Here is a 13,997-nt window from a genome sequence, read left to right as displayed (position 1 = left end):
AATAAAACATCCACTTTTTTCATTCCTAATTTAGAAAAGCACATAAAAGGCTCACAGCCTAAACTGACCCCTTTTCTTGCCACTAGTTAAGAAAATACTAATCATGTGGAAGACATAAGGATGACATTTTTGCATTTTTAAATGTTCATGTTGTTAAACTCACAATTAATTTGGGAACTGAGAGGTATGTTTTGACATTGGGACTGAAAGAAATCCTTGTTTAAAAATTGGCTGTTGAGTAGATTATAAATACAAGCATGTACTGTTTGCCAAACCTCAGATGTCTTTTGTGGGTTATCTATTCTTCCTGTAAGACCAAGACTTCAACACTTGTAAGGGTGCTTATGCTGGTTAAAACAGTTGATTAGCTCTAATTCATAAAGGCTGGGTAATATTCATCAGTGTTGAGCCTTTTGCAATATGTTTCAGAATCTCCCTTGTAAATATGATTGAATTGGGAAATTGCTTTGTTGGCTCCATCCGTACAGAATGTTGCTATAAGGACCACAGATACATTGGGAAACTACTGAATTGTATACAACGGGTAATATATACTGCAGCAAATGTTTAATGTAACTAATTAGAGACACTACTTAAATCGTCTCTGGAGATTCTGTATTAATTTAGTTTTTATCAATGGGAATCACTTAATCTGTTTCTGCCTCTCATTATCCTAATCAAAATAAGCTACCAATCACCACTCCAGCAGTCACTGAAATGCAATCTGAAATCAGTCCACATAATAACTTGTAAATATCTGCCTGACAAGGGTATTATGCAGTGTGTATGAATTTGACCAGTTCCATGACAGTTTTCATTTCCATGACAGATATGTATTTTAAATATATTAATTAATTTATTTTCAAATTTGCAAACTGGTATTGAGCAAGCAGTTTTACATCAGGGGCAATGATTACCTTGAAGAGGGAATCAAATATCCCAGTGTATTAAAAGGCAGCAATAAAATCAGTATATAGGTACCTTTGGGCCATCACAGCGATTTTCGAGTTGTTAGAATGTGGGTCGATACCTAAAGAATTTAAAACTCAGTGTTTTAATAGAAAAGCATCTTCTAATGCAATATTACAAATTAAACTGCTGTGATCCAGTCATTTGTACTAGTAATATTTTGATTGGAAAAAAGAAATGCAACACCTTCTCCTCCACACTCTGGCCCTCTGGTCTGCGTGGAACAGGCTGAAGAGTGACTCATCCGTGAAGAGGACCTGATGCCACTGCTGACGGGTCCATCGCACCCTCTGTCTGTGGGCATTGTGTCTGCTGGCAGTTTCAGCAGTAGTACGGGTGGCAGATCTGAAACGATCTCTCAGGTGGACCAGTCTGATGTGTCTGTCCTGCAGTGGTGTGGTCACTTGAGGGCAGACGGATCTTGGATGGTCATCTGTCCTGCCGGTCTGCTGAAACTTTCTCTGCAGTCTGGACACAGTGGAGAAGCTTACTCCGTAGTGTCTGTCAACGCTGGCACATGACATGCCTGCCTGCAGCATGCCAATGGCCCTCTCCCTTGCTTCTGGTGACATTTGAGACATTATGGAATGCACAGAAAACTGTCTAAGGTGACCTGATCAGGCATTGTTCCACCTGGACCTCGTTGGGTTAAAGTGCACCTAACAAGCTTTCGTGTGATTGGCAAGTTGCAATGCCTCACTGCACAAGCTGTATTGCTGGTCAGAGGACTTAAAACAAATTGACAGCCTTTTGTGAAAGTACATAAGCTATAACTAGAATATCCTAATTTCAGAACATGTTGTGTTTCTTTTTTCCATCAGTATGTATTGGATGTGTGTATTTATATGTATTGTGTGGGTGCAGGAGGTCCAAATAAGGCCTCCATCCTTTCTGAAGCTGGTGCCCTCTCACAGGATGTATGAGTGCATTTATATTTAAGTGCTGCAAAAATATTTGAATATTGTAATACATATATTTCTATATGTTAAACACTTCAATCATTTTCACAAACTGCAGTGGACAGAAATAACGTGTGTAGTGCCGTTTGCATTGCTGAAAAACGAGTTACTGCGGAGTGTTTGAAAGGGGACAGAGCCCTTATCAGTCAGCCTAATGTGTGCAAATGCTGAAGGACCTACACCTACTATAGAAGGAATAACCCCTAGTACTTAAAACTAAAGAATATGAAATCCCAACCCAAATGAAACCCACACAAAATCGCATTCATTGCAGCACTAATGTAGGTTGTCGGCGATTTATTTTGAGAAGATTTTATCCTAGAAAAGATTCCATAAATTGGCTGTGTTTTTACCACACAGTTAAAGTTGGGGGGGGGGTGCGTTGCTTCTCGAAATGTCCAGCCACCCTCTCCTAACTGAAAGCTAGGATAATAATAAAATGTTTGAGCTGAGAATAATAATTGATATAGAACACCAGTCCAATGCCATGCTCTTAACGTCCTGGCATCATGCGGAGAGCAAAAGCTTTTGCCTAAGGTTGTAGGAGGGAGGTCGGGCCTACGTCCAGTGTCCACTGCACGATTACCGTGCTCTGAACAAAGAAAATAACAGCAAATTTCATATCTAGACAGAGGGTTATATCCTAGACAAAAGTCTTAAAGCCGTCTTGTTGGGTGCACATGCAGGACTTTCTCCGCTCAAGGCCGAAAATTTATTTTTTCAGAAAAATACGGTATTTGAGACCAAACAGGTGGTTTTTCTATTAGACGTTTTGATCTGCTTTGTCTACAGTGTTACATCAATAAGAATTAAATAGGACCGATGTTAAATTTCCCTACCAATATATATGTATAATAGAAATATACATTAACTGTGTCTTGGTCATTGTATTATGTTTTTTTATTGAATTAACTGAGTTGTTTTATGTTGTTAATTACATAGTTCTGTGCTAACACTTTATAGCCCACTGATTTAATTTGCTGTGGATATAGGTGTTGGCTAAACAATTTTAGTGATGATTCATTCTTGGCGCATGTTAGTTACTCTAATAGAAGCCGGAGTACAGGGACTGTGGTGTGCTGCCTGCTCAGTAAGGCAGTCTGGGGAGGGAGGTGTTAAACTGCATTTGACTTCAGGGGGAGTGTAGATTGTGTTACGTTGTTACTTTCAGTTCCCTGTCAGGCCAGAACACAGGATCAGATCAGTTCAGCTTTTTTTCTCCCCTGAGTGCAGTTAAAGCAACTCAAATCACTCACTGTCTCTCCCTCTCAGGTCAAAGATGCAGGAGGGTTGGTGAACGATGAGCTTCCAAACTGCTGGGAATGTCCCAAATGCAACCATGCTGGAAAGACTGGGAAAGTAAGTATCAAGAAGGGTGTGGGATCCCTCTTCCTGAGGGTAAGCTACGAATGGATGGGCAAATAGTGAACAGATCAAAAGCGCTGAACCATTTTGTTTCCTTACCGTCCACAGCTGTCGTAAATGAAACTCTCCAGGTGCGAAAGCTGTTCTGTTCTTTTCAGGCGGGGTTATTTTAAATTTCCGTGGAGTTCTTTGGAGAAAATAGTGACTTGCTATTGGAGTGCCGTTGCTCCTCTCTAATTCTGTGAAAGCTGCGATGAACTTAGCCTGCTTAGAGAGTTTGCGTCTGGCCCTTTCTTCAGAGCTCTGACGGGGCTCCTCACAGTGGCCACTGGGAGACGTGTGTTGCAAAGGAAAAGAAATACCAGTAGAGCCAATCTCTAATGCTGTTTGTGTTTTTGCATACCTGAAAACGTATCCTATGAAAATTTTATGAAAATGTCTTCCATCATTGAACCCAGGCTGGTTTTTCAATCTGACAAGCTGTTCCAAAGAGCTGCACTGTGGCATTAGGTTTTCTGCTTCTTGCTGTGGGAAAGATGAATGACAGCTGTGGTCACAAGGCACACTCCCCAAATATCAAGACAGGCTGGGTAGTTACAGCATGTGTTCCCATTATGCATTGCAAGCTGCAAAGTCTTTTATAATACCCTCTAGACTTTTTTTGTGCTTGATCATTTCCTTGTAATTTGCAGAACATTTTTTGTTATGCAAACTATTAACTGCATGGTGTAACAAAATGGCCAGTGCATTTTTAAAAAATTCTAGAAATTGATCTGAAACCTTTTGCAGCCTGCCTCTGGTGCTGTACGGGTTTCAAGTCAAATACTTTTTTAATGCAAGTCGACTCTCTTTTGATGTGTAGGAAATGCTTTCTGTTTGATTAATGTTTGCTTTAAATTAACAGTATTAAATTCAACATTTGTTTTGTGCCATGAGATATAAACACACAAGGAAACAAACATGTAAGTGTTTTAAATGGTATTCACGGGGTTCTTATCTCATCTTGAAATCAAACAATATTTCTTGCAATCGTTTTCTCTTCCCCTTACTCCTTAGAAATTTGGTAATGTGTGGATGACAGTTTTTGTGTAGTTAAAGAATAATAACCGCCTGCTTACAGATGCAGCGAGATGAGTCTGTAGTCACGCATCATCGATTAAATCTTGGGTCTTTATTACTGATATATCATTTACTGTATGTTTGCTTACAATCATATTAAGTAACATCCTTAATAGAAAAGCCAATGGGGATCAGAATTCACTAGATTTTAAACACTTTAAAGGGCTTCTGAGCCTTTGTGTGGGACATTATTGATGGGAATTAACCCATCTTAGGATCTCCCCCAGCAAAGCTTGAGCCCATGTGTACAGCTGGGTGGACTGGAGTGATTGGAGGACAGTAGATAAGATAAGATCACTCTACTGGCCATATACAATTTTTTTGCATTAGGAACTTCTTTTCGCATACTCCAACTTGCTCTTCGTGAGAGACACAGACAGGGAGAGAAGCTTGGGGGTCAGAGCGCAGGTTGGCCATTTATACGGCGCCCCTGGAGCAGCTGGGGTTAAGGGCCTTGCTCGGGGGCCCAGTGGAGTAGGATTCCTCTGGCGGGTGAGGGATTTGAGCCAGCCACCTTCCAGCCACAGGCGCAGATGATCGTTGGCTACAGTGCCACTGCTCCGCCCCACACCTGACACAAAAGTACAGCAGTGTTTGCAGCAGTTTGCCAAACCCATAACCTTCCTGTAATGAGACCAGGGCACTACCCACTGCCCTGTGCTGCCCCTCTCATTTTGGTATAGCTGATTCTGCCCCACCTGGTGTTCCTGCCAGAAACCTGCATCTGTTCCTCAAAAGCGCGTGCCGCCCGAGCCGGCGGTCATTGCTCATACAGTGCCCACAGCATCGGGAGAGTCAGTCGGAGGAGGGGTGCAGCTGTAGCTGACAGCTGCCCAGCCTGACCTCGGGGGGGGGGGGTTTGGCCCAACAGCCAGTGGACTCGGACCGTGGCGGAGCATGTCTGCACTCGGGGAAGAGGGCTCAACGTGCGCTCCAAGCGAGTGCCTTTACCCAGCTGGCGCTTTAGAATGTATATTTTTTTAACTGCACTGTTCCGATAGGCATAAGGTATAAAGTTGTTGTGTTCTTTTTTTTCTTAAATTTTGGCCTACAAGCAAAAAAGAGGACCAGGGTTTAAGTACGCCTCCAACTTGCCAGGGTCCCTGCTGAAGGAGCAGCGCGTCAACCGCGAGGTCAAGGAGGAGGCCGACCCCGCGGCCGCGGCCAAGAGGAAGGCGGAGCGCGAGGAGAATCCCGGCAAGCGCAGGCCGGAGGAGCCGGCGAAGAAACGGGCGCCGGGCCTGCTCCCGGACGCCCTGCCGCGGCCCGCGCCGGAGGAGACGCCACTGAGGAAGAAGAGGAAACTCTTCGACAAAGGGGCCGAGCCCAGCGCCAGGAAACGGGTATGCACTTCCTCTCTGCGCCGTCTGTTCCTGGGAGCTGGGCCCGAAGGAGGAATTCACGTCTCCGCAATCCATGAAGCCAGCGGATTAGGAATTTAAGGAGGGGTGGGGGCACAAAATCAATACTGTAAGAGTAAAAGGCTGCAGCTTGATGAACCAGGCCTGAAATCGTTCAGCCCCCTCACCGAACTGTAACCACTGGCTGCTTCTGCATTTGCTTTAGGTTTCCATCCAAAGGGTTTCATTTTTCTCCTTAGCACATTTCTCCAGTACAGCTTTGGAAAAGCGTGGGTTTAAAAAAAACGGGAGACACGTCGTTTGGGGCTTATCATACGTTGGGGATATATTGAAATAAACGAGACGACCATGGGGTAATTGGACTGGTCCTCAGACCGAGAAGGGTCTTTCAGCTTTTTTCTGCCCCGTCTGAACTTCGTCCGTCAGTGAAAATTCATCTGGAAAGGGTTTTTTTTTTGCTCCTCACAGTTGTATAGAAGACTACCCTCACGTTTTAATGGTTGAACGCAAAATACGAATCTATGCCCTTATCTGTATATTTCCTCAGCCATGGGAATCTTACCAGAAGATGTAGCCATTAGCAGCTATAGATGTAAGACTTTCTGCAAGCATAGGGACTGAATTAATAATCCTCAACACTCTTCTAGGAGACAGGCATTGTGTTCACTGTTTTTGGGGATGTTTATTCCTCTAATTAACTCCTATGGATTATAAACAGCTAAGTGACAGAATTTCAGTAACCGCTGCACAATGTCTTAATCCCTTCATTACATCTACACAAGACATTGTAATGAAATTCATAATGCGTTTCAGCAACATGCAGAATTGACCCAACGTGTGTTCAAGATGTCATGACATTAGTTCTAGCATAATTTCGAGCTCTTGGTACAGTCCAATGCTACAACAAATACCGTGCCTGCTTATTCACACATTAGGTTATTTGCACAATTCACTATAAAGCATTATGAATTTGATTAGAATGTCGCAAGTAGCAATTATGAAGGGATAATGAAGACATTATGCACCTCCATTCACATAAAGTGTGACTGAATTTTCTTGTTTGTAGATTCCTCTGAAATATTTTTCTCCGGAGAATCGTTTTCAATTTGAGAGTTTTTGATGTTCAAACCACTCTAAATGCACTGCTCTGCATGGCAATGTTCCTGTAACCGAATAGAAAAAGATAACAAAAACAATTATTAGGAGATACACAATTTTGGTATATCACACTGGGAAAATTATTTTGATTGGTCTCTAGTAGTTTTGTAAACATTGTTTTTGTGAAGAATGAGACTAAAAAGTAATTTTCCCAACTGCAAAAAAAAATGTTTGAGCACGTTTTAATACATATTAAATTCACTGTTTCTCCAATAACAAGGCTTTTTTGATAACTTTTCCATATGTCATTTGTACTTCTTTTTTATTTTTGCTTTCCAAAATATTATTTGAGGGTCTAGTCAGCTTTGAATTGTTGATCTTGGGATCTCAAAATCCAAACGGACAGTTGTCTTGATCTGTGAAGCGTGATTGTTTTTGTTTTTGTATTGCATTATAGTTCACTGTGAGATTCCTCCCTTGTGACTTGAGAGCTGTCAGTAGTGTCACACTGGAAATTTGGAGGTTTACAGGCCCTCACATGGGAGTGAAATAAACACGGTCCAGTTTGAAGACCCTCTGAATAGCTGTTTGATGCTAAGAATCCGATTGCTGTGGCATTTCTTTGCAAGCCCAGTGCAGGAATTAGAGTATTTTTATCAGAGCAGAAAGAAGGTCAGAGTGCTGGCTATCCAGATGAAAGCTGAATGTCACTGTTCTTGATCCCAGTCTTGGTGGTGAGCACAGCTGATGGCAATGTTCTAGTAAAGCACTGACAGTAATTCAGAGCGTTGTAGAAGGCTGGTTAGCCGTTTTAATGGAAGTAGTTCAGGTGGGTAGCTGCGTCAGCATGCGTAGGCTGCAAAGGAACAAGTAATAGGTTTATTCCATGCTGAAAAGAGAAGAAAGAAAACACAACAATGTTTCGCCAGTGGAGCCTTCAAGAAGGCTCCACAGGCGAAACATTGTTTCCTTCGTTTTAATGCAAGATGTGTTCCCATATACATCTTCAATGTAAGATAGCAATGCAGAAAATTAACTGAGAAATTGTAATGAAAAATACATTAAACTGTTGATACGGGTATTTGCCGTATAGCAAGATGAAATAGCACATTCTCTTTATCTTTGTCTTGAGTATTTGATATCTGTTTCCTTGTGCTGTAGGAATTCCTGATATGCTAATCAATCGTGTTTCGCTGTCCCAGTGTTTGCACAAAAAGATTCCCAATGTCAATAATGTGCTTCCTGTGCACATTGCTGACCAGTCAATAGCTCTCTGCAGATTCCAGGTTGCAAGTTATATTGATTTGATATCGGAGATGGAATGATCTGCACGTAACCCGTAGCGCTCGATTTTACCTCCTCAGGCCTCCTCCTGTGTGTCGGAAGAGTCCTTCAGCAATGTTGCACATTCACCATGAGTGAGCCATAATAAACTGCCCTTGGTTTCTGTGGGTTGGGGAGGGGTCGCAGTTGTTAGAATGACAATGAATGCCAGCCAGCAGTATGTCTGCAGCTCTCTGGAGTAACTGAATGGTGATGGTTTTGGGTTTTGAGGTTTAGCTGTGTTTTGTCGATTTGTTAGGTCTAGAATCTCTCCTTTGTTTGATACGACTTTTTAATTCCTATAAGAGGACAGTAACAAAAGGGAGATTTTTGTCTGGAGTCAGTGCCCTCTCACAATGCCCTGTTTATAATTTCTTCTCAGAATCTTTGCACACTGATGTTCTTCAACTTGTACATTAACAATATTTATGTTTTTACAGATTTGCCCTTAAAAACAGATTTCTATTGATGTTATTAGAAAGTGCAAATATGTGTTTGGTAGATTTACCAGGAGACGTAATGGTGAACATAGCAAAAATGAAGGGATACCTGCCCATGATCTTCCTTAGGTTGCCAGTACCCTGTTGATCCCAGTATTGTGTCCAGCCATGTTTGATTCACGTTTGAGTCTCTTGGATTCAGCTATCAGGTCTGGTCATGTCTCGTAATTTGTTGTGGATCTCCACAACCTTTTCTATAAAGAAACACTTCTTATTTTTAGTCCTAAATTCATTCCTTCTTAGGTTCCATTCATGTCCTTGGGTGGTAGTTTCACTGTTACTTGTAAAGTAATCCTCTGAGCTACTTTGTCTGTACTTCTCAGGATTTCAGTACTTCTATCAGATAGTCTCACCTAAGACTGTGAGAGGTTCCTTTATAGTCAGGAGTCTCCAGTAGGATTACCAGTAAGGACTGTGATCAGGACACCTCTGGGGTGGCTCCCAAACTGACCAGGCAGCTGGGTTTCTTGCTGCCAGTCACTCAGTCCTTCTCTCCTCCACACAGAGGAAGTCCTGGAAGACGCCAGACGACGCCAAGCCGCTGCTGCAGATCAAGACCGAGCAGGACGAGGAGTTGGAGGAGGAGGAAGAGGAGGATCAGGAGGGAGAAGAGAAGGAGGCCGAGGAGAGGGAGGCGGAGCAGGAGAGGGAGGTGGAGGAGGAGGCGGCGGTTGCGGCAGCGGCGGCGGCAGGGCCCGAGGGAGAGAGGGAGGAAACCGAGGAGGAGGCCGGCTGCGAGGACGGAGGGGAGGACCTGCTGGCCGTCCCCCAGAAGACCCCGGCGCGGGAGAGCGACCAGTCGCGCTCCAGCTCTCCCCAGGCCGGGCCCAGCAGCGAGGGGGGCAGCGAGCCCCAAGAGAAGGGCCGGCTGAGGGCCCGGCGGAAACGCCGGCTGCCCAACAAGGAGCTGAGCAAGGAGCTCAGCAAGGAGCTCAACCAGGAGATCCAGAAAACGGAGGACTGCCTGGCCAACGAGAACTGCCAGCCCCTCAAGTCGGAGCCCGAGAGCGAGAACGAGGAGCCCAAACGGACTCTCAATAACGGCGGCGAGCTGGGGAGCGAGAGGCTCCACCACAAGAGCAGGGAGATGAACTGGACGCCCCGAGAGCTGCGCTACCACCATCACCACCATCACCAGCAGCAACCGGCGCAGCAGCAGCAGCAGCTGTCCCCCCTCGGCTTCAACCGGAGCCCCCCCAGGACGCCGGTCTCCGGCCGCCCCCCGCCATCCCGCTCGCCTCCGAAGGGCATGCAGATGGAGCGCCACGTGATCCGGCCGCCCCCCATCAGCCCGCCGCCGGACTGCCTGCCCCTGGACGACGGGGAGTCCCACGTAATGCGCCGGGAGGTGTGGATGGCCGTGTTCGGGTACCTCACGCACAAGGAGCTGTGCGTCTGCATGCGCGTCTGCAAGACCTGGAACAGATGGTAGGTTCCTCTCGCGAGAGAGTGGCTCTTACTGCCCCGCTGGCGCCTTCTCTGGCTTGAACGAAAAACACTAGGGGATGTCAGGAAAATCCAATAAGAGCTTGGGCGTGTGTGTCGTAGTGCGTCAACGACTTCTTTTGCCAGAGTTTTTTTTTAAACTCTGGAGAAGCGCTGCAGCAAGTGATTTGCGCCGCATATGAACAGTTCTGCCAACGTAAAAAGTAAAAAGGTGTGTTTTCTTTTGTCCTGTTCTTCTGCGTCTTATTGTGCTTCAAGACACTTTGAATTTGGGTTGTCATAGCATGCCCCTCACTTTTGGCCAGGATGCCTCTTGTCATGTAGGATCAATTAAATGAGGCCCCACAAGACTGGTATTACTGGGAATCTGTGGAAGTTACCTGTTAATGATGGACAGTGATGTCTCCTTTTTAAGGCCAGCACAGAATGACTGTGGCCGAAGACACTGTCTGCCTTTGGGCATAGCAAATGGTAAAATGATTTTCTGTGATTTCTTGACAAAAAAATGTCTTTTTGCGGTTTGTCTAGGTGCTGTGATAAGAGACTGTGGACTAAAATTGACCTAAATCGCTGCAAATCAATCACCCCCCTCATGCTCAGTGGCATTATACGAAGGCAGCCGGTGTCCCTGGACTTGAGCTGGACAAACATTTCAAAGAAGCAATTAAGTTGGCTCATCAACAGATTACCAGGTAAGAGGTATTAAAAGGCTGGGAGCTTGCGCTGCCCTGTGGTAATTCTGTTGAACAACACAAGCTATTTGTGTAACAGTCAAAATTAGCAGTGACTGTTGAATGAAAAGGGGAGAGAAACTTTGTTTTTAAGGAAGTGTACTCTTAAGAGAAACGCAGAGCCTCCAAAAAACATAAAAAGGCTGAAACATCTGTAAAATTAATATTCCCTCTTCTGCACTGCCGTAGTACCGGTGAAGAAATAACAGAATTAGGATATGTTTCATTAATGTTCAGGTGTCATTGGACAAAAAAAAAAACTTGGAAAAATGGACAGTTGCTCCAAAAAATGTTTTCAGAAAACAGCACTTCCTCATGAATATACCCCACCTATGGTACAGACCAGCATGTCTGAAAAGGGACCGGAGCAGCCGCTGGTGGTCTCATAGCCATGAGTGATCTGTATGTTGTCCAATGGGAATGCGCTCCTCATGCCCTCGTTTATAAGCTTGTTTGCCATATTTGAGTGCTCAAAGGCACACTTTTCACGGTATAGTCATTTGATTAGACCGACAAACTTAATAAGCACCCTTTACACTGGGATTTGCCATAATTTACTGGAGCTTTTAGAGCTCAGAGGAAAACAGCCAAATTGCTTGCTAGGAACCATTTCCAAAAAATGGGCCATGACTAGATGCCCTTGTCAGTTAATCTGTGTCTCTGGGGGGTGCCATCATTTGGATGAATTGTTAAACTAAGTAAAGAACCCACTGCTATGTTTGAAGTAAGTCTTCTATAAGGCCCAGCACTACTGTTGCAGTGTTATCCTGCATTGCAACAAAGTGATTTTTGTAGCTCACATTGCAATAGTTAGGTATTATTTCTTGTGCAATATTTCAAATATGTGAGAGAGACAGAATCTGAGCTACCTAACAATATTCCATTTTCAGGATGAGACATTAATCCAAGGTTCTGACTTTAATCTTTAAAGATCTCATGGTACTGTTAGTAGGAGAAGAAGCATTAAAAACCCTGGTATCCTGGATAACTTCTCCAATGGGCTTACACAGTAGGGGCTCTGTAATGTTTGCCCTACATTCAACTGAATTGATTTCTCTCGCCTTTGTGATCTGCTGTGTAACGGAGCTGCCAGCACATTATGACATTACAGGTGGGCGCTGCATTTCCATGGGGATGAAATGGGTCCTCTTTCATGTATAAGAAGAGCTTTGGGATTCATGAGGATGAGAATTTGCTGCGTAAATGCAATTTGGAATTCTTAAGAAGGTGTGTGGTTTTCTGTCCTCGGTCTGCAGGTCTCAGGGTCCTGCTCCTGTCTGGGTGCTCTTGGGTGGCCGTCTCTGCACTTTGTACCTCCAGCTGCCCCCTGCTGCGGACTCTGGATGTCCAGTGGGTGGAGGGACTGAAAGATGCCCAGATGAGGGACCTCTTGTCACCACCAACTGACAACAGACCAGGTAGCTTCAGATAAAAACCATATCCTGAAAGCACATTTCATTCTTTAGAGGTGGTGTGCGCGTGGGAGGAGTCTTGTGAATTGTCAGGCTTGACTGCTTGCGTCTTGTCAGTGGTAATGATTGTTATGCAAGACAGTGACCTCTTCTGGATGAGAGTAGGATAACGTGCCTGGAGTCTCCTGAGAATTTTGTTTTCTGACAGATTCTTGGGTGTGCATGGATATTTCAGGTAACTATAATTGGACAAGAATTGCTCTTATCGATCTCCTTCGGGATCAGGGGAGATAATTATCCTCTTCCATGAGGGACATCCAATAAACGATGAGTGAATTGCCTAGACAAGACCTTCATTTTGTACAAATTCATAGTTCATAAATTAATTGATTAAAGAAGATCCAGTGTTGCATTGGGTTTTTAACCCATTGCATTGCACCAAAGGTATTTCATGGTACAGGAATAAATGTCAGGTCTAAATAAGACCAGTTAAACAGTTGGTGAATTTTCCTCATCCTCTTGCATATCTGAAGACCCTGGGCTGTCCTACAGCTTGTGCCAGCTTTGAAATTTGACCACATGTTTTTTCTGTGTTTTTTAAGCTGCTCCTGTGCTGTTCGGTTGCCCAGGGAAATGAGAAATCACATGTGCTTTCCTACGCGTTGACACTGTATCAGGATCATTTCTAACTCCTTCTTTATTTCAGCCGACACCCAGGCCACTGTTCTTTTAAAAGCTAGTTAAGACAAAGGAGTTACACGTCCCCGGTTTCTGACTTTCCCTTTTCTATTTCTATGTACAGGTCAAATAGACAATCGGAGTAAACTGCGGAATGTTGTAGACTTACGTCTGGCGGGACTGGATATTACTGACGCCTCCCTTCGTCTTATAATCAGACACATGCCTTTGCTTTCCAGACTGGACCTCAGTTACTGTAACCACATAACTGACCAGTCCATTAACATTTTAACCGCAGTGGGAACGACAACTCGGGATTCCCTAACAGAAATTAATCTGTCAGGTAGGAAACGGAGAATTCCAGTCAGTGCATTAACACAAACATACCTTCACTGAAACACAAACTGTAATTCATCATCGTACTGTTGCATTTTGACTCAGGATGTGCAGAACTGAATTACTGGTACACAGATAATCAGTTTTTGCTGCTTTTCTGTTTTTTTTTGTTTTTTTCATTGTTTGTCTATGTATGTGGGGGATGAGATCTTGTCATAGTCTGTGTAAAAATTCAGAGCTTGTCCGATTAACCCATTAATGCCCAGGTTTTGTGAGTGCCATATTTCTAATGTTAGCAATACCTCTAGGATATTAGGTTTGCACATCATCCAGTCCATGTCATACATAGTTGTTTTAGTTCAGTGGTGTCAAAACATGAAACTTAGCTTTGGGACCTGAGCTAAACTATATTATAAGATCATAGTCTTCTAAATTGGGCATTACTGGGTTAATTAAACTGGGATTTGTTTTTTTAGGATAATCTGAGTCCGTAGTCACCTGACATGATTTTGGAAGTCCAGAAAGGCCGCACACTTACACTTAAAATCCATTTACTGTATTGTGTTTTCTATTCTTTGATTAATGTGATCTTTTCAACTCCCTAAACTATATATACATATATATGATAATCCTGTGGAAACTTAAATGTTTTTTCTTGTTGTTTTTTTTTTTTGGAAAAACCATCAGCTCACCAAACAAT

The 13,997-nt window shown here is 43.7% G+C and overlaps 1 protein-coding gene across 3 annotated transcripts in view; it reads left to right on the top strand.

Moving 5' to 3' along the window:
* kdm2bb (lysine (K)-specific demethylase 2Bb) overlaps nucleotides 1-13,997 on the top strand; it is a 79,685-nt gene that overhangs the window by 63,161 nt on the left and 2,527 nt on the right. For all 3 annotated transcript variants that reach the window (XM_088935336.1, XM_088935334.1, XM_088935335.1), the window contains 6 exons: nucleotides 3,201-3,287; nucleotides 5,468-5,755; nucleotides 9,200-10,122; nucleotides 10,669-10,832; nucleotides 12,128-12,289; nucleotides 13,086-13,304. In XM_088935336.1, coding sequence (XP_088791462.1) covers nucleotides 3,201-3,287; nucleotides 5,468-5,755; nucleotides 9,200-10,122; nucleotides 10,669-10,832; nucleotides 12,128-12,289; nucleotides 13,086-13,304 — 1,843 coding nt within the window. The remainder of the gene's footprint in view (nucleotides 1-3,200; nucleotides 3,288-5,467; nucleotides 5,756-9,199; nucleotides 10,123-10,668; nucleotides 10,833-12,127; nucleotides 12,290-13,085; nucleotides 13,305-13,997) is intronic.

Source organism: Atractosteus spatula, chromosome 17, assembly GCF_055471065.1.
Source record: "Atractosteus spatula isolate fAtrSpa1 chromosome 17, fAtrSpa1.hap1, whole genome shotgun sequence".
Lineage (NCBI taxonomy): Eukaryota > Metazoa > Chordata > Actinopteri > Semionotiformes > Lepisosteidae > Atractosteus > Atractosteus spatula.
This window is presented reverse-complemented; position numbering and strand designations above follow the sequence as displayed.